The 11,527-nt window shown below is 46.4% G+C and overlaps 1 protein-coding gene across 1 annotated transcript; it reads right to left on the bottom strand.

Moving 5' to 3' along the window:
* Positions 1-2,084: 2,084 nt before the first annotated feature.
* LOC100586678 (putative uncharacterized protein FLJ39060) lies at positions 2,085-5,187 on the bottom strand. Its single transcript, XM_003276874.3, has 2 exons — positions 4,892-5,187; positions 2,085-3,882 (listed from the first exon to the last, which is right to left on the bottom strand). Exons 1-2 carry the CDS (start codon positions 5,141-5,143, stop codon positions 3,763-3,765), a joined length of 372 nt encoding a protein of 123 aa, XP_003276922.1. The 5' UTR covers positions 5,144-5,187; the 3' UTR covers positions 2,085-3,762.
* Positions 5,188-11,527: the final 6,340 nt, after the last annotated feature.

The following is an 11,527-nucleotide window of genomic DNA, read 5'->3' as shown; positions in this document are numbered from 1 at the left end:
TTGAATATGACAAAAAGCACAAGCAACAAAAAGCCACGTTAGACTGGTGAGACTACGTCGAACCAAAAACCTGTGGTGAACCCACCGGGGCCTGTTGTGGGTGGGGGGATGGGGGAGAGATAGTATTAGGAGATATACCTAATGCAAATGACGAGTTAATGGGTGCAGCACACCAACATGGCACATGTACACATATGTAAGAAACCTGCACGGTGTGCACATGTATGCTAGAACTTAAAGTATAATAAATATATATATATAGAAATAAAATAAAATAAAAGCGAAAAACAAAAACAAAAACCTATGTTGAACCGAATGAAACAATCGACATGGTGAAAAGGCCACCTACAGAATGGGAGTTGCTCAACTTTTGGAATATACTAACAACCACTGCACTGTACACTTTAAAAGGGTGAGCTTTGTGGTATCTGAATTATATCTCAATAAAGCTGTTTCTTTTAATGAAGGAGGAAAGAATCTCTGAGGGAATTCAAAATGTTCATAACTTATTCCTAAGTTAAACATACATGCTAGTATATTAGGATACAAGTTGGAGGGATATTTCTGAATTATTACAAAACGAAACACATACTAAGACTTCCATAAGGCTGAAAAATTAAATGTGGTAGAAGGTTTCCAAAGCGGCCTCTCTGGCAGAGTAGCAAGGTTGCAAGAACAATGTCAAAACAAAGCTATTTCTCAGGCATGACCTTCGTGATTGTTTCTATGTCTCAGACTCCCATGGATCCTACCTGCTTTCCAATCCTGGTTATGCAGCCCTCTTATTGACTTCGTGTGCAACCTGATATTCTTGCATCAGGTTTTTTTTTTTTTTTTTGGTTGAGCAATCGTGAGTGTTTTTCTGTTGTTGCTAACCAAACATACTGATGGACACAGGAGGTGGCAGATGTAGGTGTTATTTACATCTATAAAGTGAAAGGAAACTTCTTAGAGAAAAAATGTAGAAAAGGAGGAAACAAGGCCACAATCTGGAGCATACCAAAAAGTAGAGGAGTTTACAAGAAGAGGAGCCAAGAAACAACTCAAAGAATAGGATCTATCCTGGAAGGAAGATCACCAGAAGAGGATGGTTTCATGGAATCCACGAGATTTCAAGAGACCAATACTGGCCAGCACGTTCAATGCTACTAAGAGGGCAAGCCAGGTAAGAGGGATGATAATTGGATTTGACATAATGTAAGTTACTAAAGAGCATGGAAAAAAAAAAAGCATATTAGAGGACAGAAGGCCATGCAAGACATCGGAGGTGGAGATGAGGAAGTGGTGACAACCTGTTCAGACAACTTACCAGAAAAGTTTTGCTGTGAAAGGCAGCAGGTATGTGGGAGAACAGCTGCTAGGGAAGTGTCGCCAAGGGAAGGTATTTGTTTAAAATGGAGGACAGTGGAGCATAATTGTATGCTGATGGGAATAGCCACTGGAGCAGGAGAATTTGAAGATGCAGAGAAACAGTGGACATCTGCAGGAATTCAAACTGTGAAACAGTGCGGGGTAAAGATGGTGTCAACCAGAGAGGCTGGCTGTGTTAAAAATATGAGCCACCAGCCCCATGCTTCATGCTCTCAGTTAAAGCCATGCTGATAACCTCCATCCCCGGGGATGGCCAAATTGAGAATGAGTGATTGGCAGGGCAGAGATGTCCAGAGGATGAGGAAATGAAGTTTGGAGTCCATAGGATCCAGGCTGAGTAACGAAGGTTAATGTAAACTGACAAATTCAAATTTTGAGAAATGTATCGGTCAGAGATATTTTTAATTTTTTTAATTTAATTTTATTTTTGTCTGCAGATGGGGTCTCGCTGTGATGCCCAAGCTGGTCTTGAACTCCTGGCTACAAAGTGCAGCCTCCCAAAGCTCTGTGCAGTGGTGCTGTCATAACTCACTGCAGCCTCAAACTCCTGGGCTCAAGTGATCCTCCTGCATGAGTCTCCCGAGTAGCTGGGACCACAGATGCGTGCCACCATATAAGGCTAATTTTTTCTGTTTTTATAATTTTAGAGATGAGGTCTCGCTACATTGACCAGGCTCGTGTCCAACTCCCGGCCTCAAACAATCCTCCTGCCTCGGTGTCTTGCATAGCTGGGGTTATAGGTGTGAGCCACTGCACAGAGCTAGGTGAGGGATTATGATGTGACACTCATAGCCCCTTAGTGTTTGGTGATTGTCTCTGGGTGTTCATATGTTCACAGGGAGGTGGAGACATAGACAGATCCCATTACTGAGAAATAAAGAACTCCCTACAATGAAGCAGATTAATGGAGGGGACTTCCTCCTTTGCAGGGAGAGAAAAGGGCAGTGCTCAAAACAGGAAGAAAAGCCATGAACAGGAATTCACTGGAAATGGAATGTCCTCAGAAGACCTTATCTTTTCCGTGGGAGGCAGGGGATGGGTGATTCCTTTTGGATTCTAGCAGCATGGATACTTAGCCATCACTCGCTAGTAGTTTGTTCCACTATAATTTCATGTAGTCACTATTGATCCTTCACTGAAGTCTATAACTGGCATAGCGTCTATAGTCCCGTGAGTGGTGCTTTTGGGGATTTAAGGAGCAGAGCAGTCAAGCGAAGCGTTGCCTTCCTGGCATTGCCGTTCCCCATTGGTCCTTCTCCAAGGGAAACTGGTCATGGTCATCCAGACAGAGACCAGCAGCCGAGTGGATCTGAGATCCCCCGAGAGGGGTGTGAAACACAGGGGAGTCACTGGCAGGTGGGCACTCAGGAGTGCATATGAGACAAACCCCCTGACCCAGAGGAGACTGGATGTCGCACAACATCTGTGGAGGTCAGGAAGATGGGCAGAACTTCATGTGGTTCCTTCTGGCGTAGGGCATGGCTGTGGGTGTGGGTTGCACCATTGCAGTGAAGACGAGTTTACTTAGATATTTTGGACTGAGGGGTTCCAGGACATGGGAAATGGAGGGCAGCTGGGTCCCAGGAGAGGAGAGTGCAGCTGGACAAAGGGACTTCTGAGACTCACTGGAATAAATGGAAAGAAGGGAGGGGAAGTCGGGGGCATATGCCCAGCTTTTGAGTTGTTGTTTATCACAAATTTATAGTGTGGGATGTCTCATGTCCTGCCTGGCACCCTGTTTGTCCAGCCTCTGGTAAGGGGAGTCAATACACAGGAGGTGGTGGGCTTCTCAGGAAGAGGGGCAGGCAAGAGGCCTCTCATTAGTTTGGCTGCTTCCAGAAGTGGGAGACTATCAGAAACCTCTCTCATCTGAGTCTCCCCAAGGCCCTGGCGGAACAGGAGTGTGGCAGGAAGGGGGAGCCCTAGGAACTTGTCCCATGGTCTGGGCAGAGGTCTCCCAGGCCACAGAGGAGAAGAGGGAGAGGTGTGTCCTGTGTGACTCTGGCAGGAAGGATCAGGGAGCCCTCCTGAGACAGCGCTTCTGAAATTGGGCTGGCTGGAACTTTCTGTCAGAAAATAGGAATGACTGAAAAAACTCCCCTACTATGATAGAGGCTAGAGGGTGGTAAAGAGGAAAGTGAGTTGGGGTAGCAGGAATCCTAGGTGCCACAGGCATGGTTTGCAGGTACAATACATTGGTGGTAACATGATGGCTCGGGGACAAAGAAGCCTGTCTCCAAACCGTGCAGGTGCATTGAGAGGATGTAGAAATTCTGGATTCATGTCAGGCCCGTCTGCGTTTCTGCCCTCCTCCACCCAGCATTGAGGGAAGGGCAGGGTAGAACTAAAGCGAATGTTCTTTTCAGTTCCTGAATAAGGGGCTTGCGTACCTCAGAGGAAGACAGAACACGCACATTTCTCTGCGTTTCTCTTTGTCTCATCCTTAGTCTCTAGGCCATTAACCCCTGTTGCCATGGGAACTGAAGCTGAGTGTCTGATGCATTCATTGGGCTGTGGGAGAAAAGCAGAGTTGGTCCTTGAAATAAAGGCCCCTGGGAGGGGCGATTCTAGCAAGGCAGTCACATCGAAAGAATTCACAATCCCCACAGATATATTGATCCTTGTGATTAGTACACACATACACACACACACACACGCACACATCCCACACACCCCCACCCCATACACACACACACACACACACACACACAGGCTTCATCCTGAACAAGTATGATGTACAGAGCATCACACTGGCTGGCCCACAGGGTTCTTGTGGGAGAGGCCAGGCCTCTGTGACCACGAAAGGGGTTGCAACTGATACAGTCAGGGAGGGATCCCAGGAAGGGGAGTGATTCCCTTAAATTTGCTTGTTGAAACCCGTATCCGGCAGGGGAAAGGAGGATCCGGTGCAGAGCTTGGATTCAGCAGAGGTGGCTGTTGATGTGACCGGTCCCCCTGTTTGGTTGGGAAGGCCCTGAATGACACATGCAGCAAGGCAAGAGCGGTCCCGTGCACCCTTTGCTCTTGGCTTATCCAGCTCCTCCCTCTGAGATAGTCCCACGGGGAGCCCCAGGTTGACCTGGGATGGGGATCCCCTCTTTCCAGGGGCAGGGTAGAATTCTCAAAGCTGGCAGTTTTCTCCTCCTTACCCTTTCTCCCTCACTGCCCCTTCATCTTGCCCCCTGCTCATCAGTCGCCCTTTGGTAAAGGACCTCTCCCCTTGTTCCTTTCTCTGTACTCCCTCATCCATTTCCTCTACACTCCTTTCCTCTTTCCTCTCTCTTCCTACCTCACTTCAGCCTCTGTCATCACCCCTCATCTCCCCTCTCTGCTCTCACTCCTCCATGCCTTATCTTTCCCTTTGTCCTCCCTCCGAGTTCCCATATCCCTCACTGCCCTTTCTCTCCCTCTTTCCTTTCTCATGTTGTCCTCCCTGGTTTTCCCCTCATTTTGCTTTTTGCTTCTCTCTATGCCGTTCCTTCCCCTCACCCTCCCTGCCCTCCCCTCCCCTGATACTTACCCAGTGACTAATCCTTAGTTCCTTAAGTGGTACTGGGCGTAACGTGGGCTCTATGTGTTTAGCTTTCAGCCTCGGAGGGCAGTACATCCTAAAGTGAATCACCAATTTAATTATTCCTCTGCAAATTACCATCAGTGATATGAGATTCAACGACAAGGAGCTGTGAGGGCGCACAGGAAGGGAGCTCATTTCTGGGGTGGGCTCAGTGAAGAAAATGTCAGTGATGATAGTCCTTGTTCTGCCATCCACCATCCTCTGCTTGCCTCTTTCTGTCACTGCCTTCCCTTTTACGTTGGGGGCAACTCTCCTCTTCTATCTTTTGCAGCAGGGTGGAACTCCTCTCATGGTGTCCTGCCCTCCACGCCCCAAGGTGTGAGTTCTCATGAGGTCCAACCGGATGCCCATTCCCTGCAACCTGAGCACCCAACAGGCCAAAGAGCATGAGGGGTAGTTTCAACTCGCCCGGGGACCCTTGTTCCTGCTCCCAGCTTCCCCAGGGCACCTTTGGTCATGTACTTCACTCACCCCTTCTCTTTCTCACGTTCACTTCTCACCTCTCTTCCCCCTCCCTCTTTCCTGGCTGCATCCTTTTCTCCTAAGGCTTTACCCCATAAAGACAAAGAAACTGGCTGCGGAGACAAAAGAAAGAAAGTAGCAGAAGATGGGAAGGAAACAGGTGAGTGACAGTGACTTAACTGATTAAGAGAGCTTGATCTTTTTTGAGGGTGTGGGGGGTTCTCGCTCTGTCGCCCAGGCTGGAGTGCAGTGGTACGATCATAGCTCCCTGTAGCCTCGAACTGCTGAGCTCAAGGGATCCTCCAGCCCCAGCCTCCAGAGTAGCTGGGAGTACATGTTAATTTTTTTCTTATGTTTTGTTTTTTTACAGACGGAGTCTCACTTGTGTTGCCAACAGAGCTTGAGCATCAACTGGCAGTGAGGACGGCAGGAAAGCAACTGACTTATCCCCTCTCACCAGACCTTCCAACTGTCTGCAACACTGACATTGCCATGTATCCCGGCACGTTGTTGGTAACGGTGGGGGCTGTAAATTGCACGATTGCTCTAGAAAGTGTATTTACAAATCACTTAGACACCCAGATCCCCTCTCAGCTCCTCGTAGCATGACAAATCGCTCTCCCCCAACTCTGGGAGATGGAGGACAAATGTACTCTCTGCAGAGCATGAACCAGCAGATTTATGGGCTTTGGAACTTCAGGCTCACTTGAAGGCATACATCCCAACTCGGCGTAGGGATTTCAGTTGCTGTCTACAGCAATCTTCAGTCCCTCACCTCCCCTGGAGTTTGGCGTCCAGATTGCTGGCATCTTGCCCCTTCTCAGAGATGCAGGGGAGTCTTCCTGTGTAATCTAAACTTCCCCAGAGAGGAGACTTAGTGATATTGGCAGGCAAAGACCTCTGGAGTTTGCTTCATTAGTAAGCTCAAAATATTTTCTTATTTCAACGTTAGTTTTTCTTAGAGCCATGGGTTACTTAGGAGGATGTTTCTTAATTTACAAACATATACGGGGGTTTGTAATGATCTTTTGTTATTAATTTCTAGACCCCATTGTGGCATTGTGGTCAGAGAATATACAAATCGCTGAAGAATCCATTGCTTATGGACATTCCTGGGATAGTATTCATTTAAATATCTTTATGTACACTGTAATGAAATATAATACAAAAATGGAGTTGCACGCAAAATGAGGGTACCACTCAGTAAATGGTTCCACAGGGACATCTGATCCCCTACGATCTGGGTTGAGAAGTGGTGTAGTGTATTGCCGGCAGCTCAAAAGCACTCTCATGCCAGTCACTCTTGTCTTCCACCTCAGCAAATCTAACCACTCTTGTGACTTTTAACACTTGAAGATAATCCTGCCTGTTTGTGAACGCATTACACATGAGTAGAATCAGTATAGTACGTATTTTATAATCCGGGTTTCTCTTGGCAACATTAGGTTTTTCTCCTTGCGATTCACTTTTGTTGTGCTCCGTAGCCGAATTTCGTTTCTTTGCATTCCTGCGCAGTATTTTGAATTGTATGACGATGCCGCAATTTATTCATGCCTTTTATTTCTAATGGACTCTTCAGTAGTTTCCAGCGCTGGAGTGTTAGTGTTATTATCATGGTGCACGTTCACAAGGATGTCCTTTGGTTAACGTGCGTATGCATTTAAGGCTGTGCTTGCAGGACTGCTTTGATTACTTTTTCTTCCTTCATGGCACTGTGAGTGGTGACAGTGGATGTATCTGTTTTTTTTTTTCCCCCCGCATCTCAGAGGGAAAGCTGTCAACATGTCACCAGTAAGTATCATTGTTTTCATAGGCTTTTAAAAGGTATTCCAGCGGAATCAAGAGAGTTCCCTTTTGTTCGTAGTTGGCTAAGAGGTTTTATCATAAGTGCATGGTCATTTAAATAAATCAAACCCATGAAATACCCTTCCTGCGTCTGTAGGGAATATCATATTTTTTCTCCTCCGCACATTACTTCTGAGAGATAGATTTTTTCAAGCGCTGAACCATTTCATTTCTAGAATACTCTTGACTTGTTTGTGATACGTTTTCCTTTTTGGAGATTTAACTGATTTGTTCTGCTAGTGCTTTATTCAAGATTTCTTCTTCTGTGCTTATGTGAAAGATAGGCCTGTGCATTTCATTTCTTACCATGCCCTTTAAGGTTTTTGCCTCATAAAACGGGATGGGAAGCATTTCCCCTTTTTTATGTTACCTGGCAAGAAGGTAAGATTGACATTCCTTCCTTCACAAACGTTTTGTAGAAATAATTGGTGGCGGCATCAGAGTCTGTAGGTTCTTGTGACTGCTGCTGTCGTTTCCTTCAGATTCCGCCCGTTTACAATTTGTAGGACAATTCAGATGTTTAGTCTGTTTTCTGTCATTTTGTTGTATTTTCTTGAAATGTGTAAATTATATCCAAAGTTTCACATTTGTGGGCATAAAGTTGCTCATGGTTTTGAATAATGATCTCTTTAATGCCTTCGTTGCCCATAGTGATGTCTCCTTAGCCACTCCGGACACGGGTTGCTTCCTTTTTGTTCAGGCCCACACAAGGCATGCCTTAATCGCATCATCTTTACAAAAAACCACCTCTGGCTGTGTTGTTTTATCTTTAACTGATTTATACTTTTATCGTTATTTCATTTCTTCTGCTTTCTTCAGATTTAATCTGTTGTTCAACATTGTTGAGAAAGATACAGATGTTGTGCCTTTCTTTTTCATGCAATCTAGACAATTAAAATATGTCCCATAAGTTTTCTTCAGGTTCAAAATACTTTGTGATTTCATTGGTGATGTTTTCCTTGAGCTATGGGTTATTTAGAATACAGGAAATAAAAAGGATGCCTTTTCTAAAAACAAAATGAAGTGAAATAAAAAGGATGCCTTTTTATTTCATTTTCTTGCTTAATTGCCCTCTGAACTTCCGGGACTATGTTGAGAAGAAGTAGCAAAAGCGGGCATCTCTGTCTTGCTCCTGATCTTAGAGGAAAAGCTTTCACTCTTTCGCCATCGAGTACGGTGTTCACAATGAGTATTTTATATAGGACTTTTGTGACGTTGCGTTGAGGTTGTTTCCTTCTGTTCCAAGGAGTTTGAGTGTTTTTATCACGAAGGGGTTGACTTTTGTCAGATGCTTTTAGTGCATCAATTGAGCCGATCATGTGGTTTTGTCTTCATTTTGTTGATGCCGTACACTAAATTAGTTGATTTTCATTGATCAAAACTTCCTTGCATTCCGTGAATATATCCCACGTGGTCATGGGCCTTTCATGTGTTGTTGAACTCGGTGTGCTAGACTTTTGTTGAATATGCATGCATAAACATTCTTTTGGGAAGTGTGTGTGTGTGTGTGTGTGTGTGTGTGTGTGTATGTGTGTTTCTGGTCCTAATTCTTCTCTAAATGTTTAGTAGAATTCTCCACTGAAGCCATCTAGTCCTGGGGATTTCTCTGTTGGGAGGTTGATGAATACTGTTTAAGTCTCCTTACGAGTTGTCAAGATCTGAGATTTTTTACTTCTTCAGGAGTCAGTCTTGGCAGCGTGTATGTTTCTCAGAATTTATCCATTTCTTCTAAAGTATCAAATCTGTTGGGGTATAGTTGTTCCTGGTCTTCTCTTTATAATCTTTTTTATTTCTGTAGTATCAATTGTAATGCCCCTCTGTCATTCTGATTTTAGTTATTTGACCCTTCTCTGTTTTTTCTTAATCTGCTTATCCTATGTTCACCTTTTCAGAGACACCAGCTCTTAGTTTCATTGTTTTTTTTTTCCTATTATTTGTCTATTCTCTATTTCCTTTATTTGTGCTCTAATCTTTATTACTTCCTTCCTTCTGCTAACTTTGGGTGTACGTTGTTCTTCCTTTTCTAGTTCTCGCAACACAAAGATAGGCTGTTGATTTGAGATCTTTCTTCTTTTTCGCTGTAAGCATTTACCACAATAAACTTCCCTCTTAACACTGCTTTCCCTGCATCTCCTTAGTTGTGGTATGTGGTGTTTTCATTGTCATGTGTCTCAAGATACTTTCTAATTTCCTTGTGGTCTGTTCTTTGACCCACTGGTTATTGAAGAGAGTGTTGTAATTTCCGCCTGTTTGTGACTTTTTCAATTCTCCTTCCGGTATTGCTTTCTAGTTTCATTCCACTGCGGTCAGAAAAGATAATTGGTATGATTTCAAACTTCTGAAGTTTGTGAAGACCCTAAATGTCAACAAAAAAGCTAAAGCATAAGACCTCTGGAAGAGAATTCAGGATAAAGCCTTGAAAAACTTGCTGTAGGCGAAGGACTCTTATAGCTATGACACAGAAAGCAATAGCCACGCAGAAACACGTTAAGTGAATTTCATCAAATTTGGAAATCTGGCTTTTCATCATCAGCGAAATGAAAAAGCAAACCATTCATTGCGGCAATGTTTGCGATATACGCTACCCGACAATGGAAAAGTTTGCACGCAAAAAAGCACTCTTATAATTCAGTATTAAGACGACAAATAATAATCAATGTGCAAATCATGTGAATGGTTCTTCACATGCCACACCAAACCACCAAACGATATGCAACTGGTCAAGAGAAGAGGCTGGGCCAAGGTCACTAGTGGAGGCAGCGGCAAAGCTGGGTCAGAGATCTCAGGCAAGTCACCTCCCTTCTCTGAGTCTGTTTCTTCAAGTGCACAGTAGTAGCTCAGACGATCTTTGAGGGTGTCATGAGGTAGTGGGCAAAACCCCCTTGGCCCAGGGCCTGATGACGACAAAAACGAGGAGGAGCAGCAGGATGGATGCCCAGGAAGGAAAACACCCAACCTGATGTCTCAGGAGGCTGCGAGGGCGGTGGCAGGCCTCAGAAACCTAGGGTGGAACCTGTCATTCAGAGAAGCCGTGAGGGGTGGCGATCATGCACAATGAAGGGAGATGGGGAGCGGTATGTGCACGTGGGTGGGAGGGTGGGTGTCAGGAGAGAGTGCCCAGCAGGTGGGTGTATCACCCCCAGGACACTGCGAGCCCCTGGATGGCAGGGGCGGCCGACAGCAGGGCCCAGTGCACGCACCCTGGCCTCAGAGGGTCCCGGGTTCAAGTCTGTGCTCTGCCGCTTCCTGGCTGTGTGACTTGGGGAGAGGGTCTCCCCTCTTGGAGCCTCAATTGGCTGAGACCGTGAAATGGCCTTACTGCCCCCACCTCTCGGGCTTGCCGGAGAAATGGAAACGTAGGCCCAGATGAGAAATTGTACCTGAATATTCAGAACAACTTTATGCATAATGTCAATAACTGGAAACAAGTGAATGCACGAATGCTCGTCCATCGCCAGGCCTGGGGCAGGGGTGATCAGAGGGAGCGGGCCAGGCTGGGAGAAGGCTGTGAGTGCTGTCCACTGCCACAGCAGGGCCTCAGAAAACACTTGCTGACATGGACTGTGGGCCTTTGCAGTGTGGGGTCTGCAGAAGGCCCCAGGCTGGGGGCAGGGGGGAAGCCTGCCTGGGTCTCCTGCTTGCCATGTGAGTGAGGTGGTGGCCGTCTCCAGGGTGGCCGGTCTGACCCTCCTGCAGGACGCGCAGTCCAGTCCGTCCCCATTTCCCACCAGGGCGCTCCCGCCTCCCAGCTCTCCTCCTCTCTTCCCAGTTGCTCTCAGCGCTGCCCCTACAGGGTAGGGGGAGGGGGTCCCTGGTGAGGCCCCACCGCGGCAAAGTGATGTGAAAGGGGGAGTGTCCAGCAAGCCTGGAGGCCGGAGGAGGCCGTGATCTGGCCGGCACCCTGCCTCTGAGGGCTGCTTCCTGTTCCTTTCCAGCGGAGCTTCCGTATCTCAAGTGCCCTCTGCACACAGTGTTCAAACTCACTCCTGTGGCTTATGGTGACTACCCCCACCCTGATCCAAGGACAGGCATGTACCCACGATGTGCACAAGGGTTTCTGGGGAGGTTCCGGCCAAATGGCATTAAATTTATGATGCCAGGGGTGGAGTCCCAGGCATCCCTCATCTCTTCCACAGCCCAGACCACAAACCAGGAGACATAAAGGGAAGGGGACTCCATTGTGTGCCTGTGTGTGTGTGTGTGTGTGTGTTCCAGTAAAACTTTGGGACTGGATTTCTGTCAGAGTCCCAGAATGTCAGTGTGGCCAAGCACGGA

This window comes from Nomascus leucogenys, chromosome X (genome assembly GCF_006542625.1).
Source record: "Nomascus leucogenys isolate Asia chromosome X, Asia_NLE_v1, whole genome shotgun sequence".
NCBI classification, from domain to species: Eukaryota; Metazoa; Chordata; class Mammalia; order Primates; family Hylobatidae; genus Nomascus; species Nomascus leucogenys.
This window is presented reverse-complemented; position numbering and strand designations above follow the sequence as displayed.

What these genes read in the sequence shown, in the direction of transcription:
- LOC100586678 (XM_003276874.3), bottom strand. Translation starts at nt 5,143, where the DNA reads ATGGTGGATGGCAGAACAAGGACTATCATCACTGACATTTTCTTCACT. An exon ending in AACTAAGGATTAGTCACTGG is followed by an intron (nt 3,883 to 4,891) that starts GTAAGTATCAGG and finishes TTTCTCCCACAG; the next exon opens with CCCAATGAATGCATCAGACA.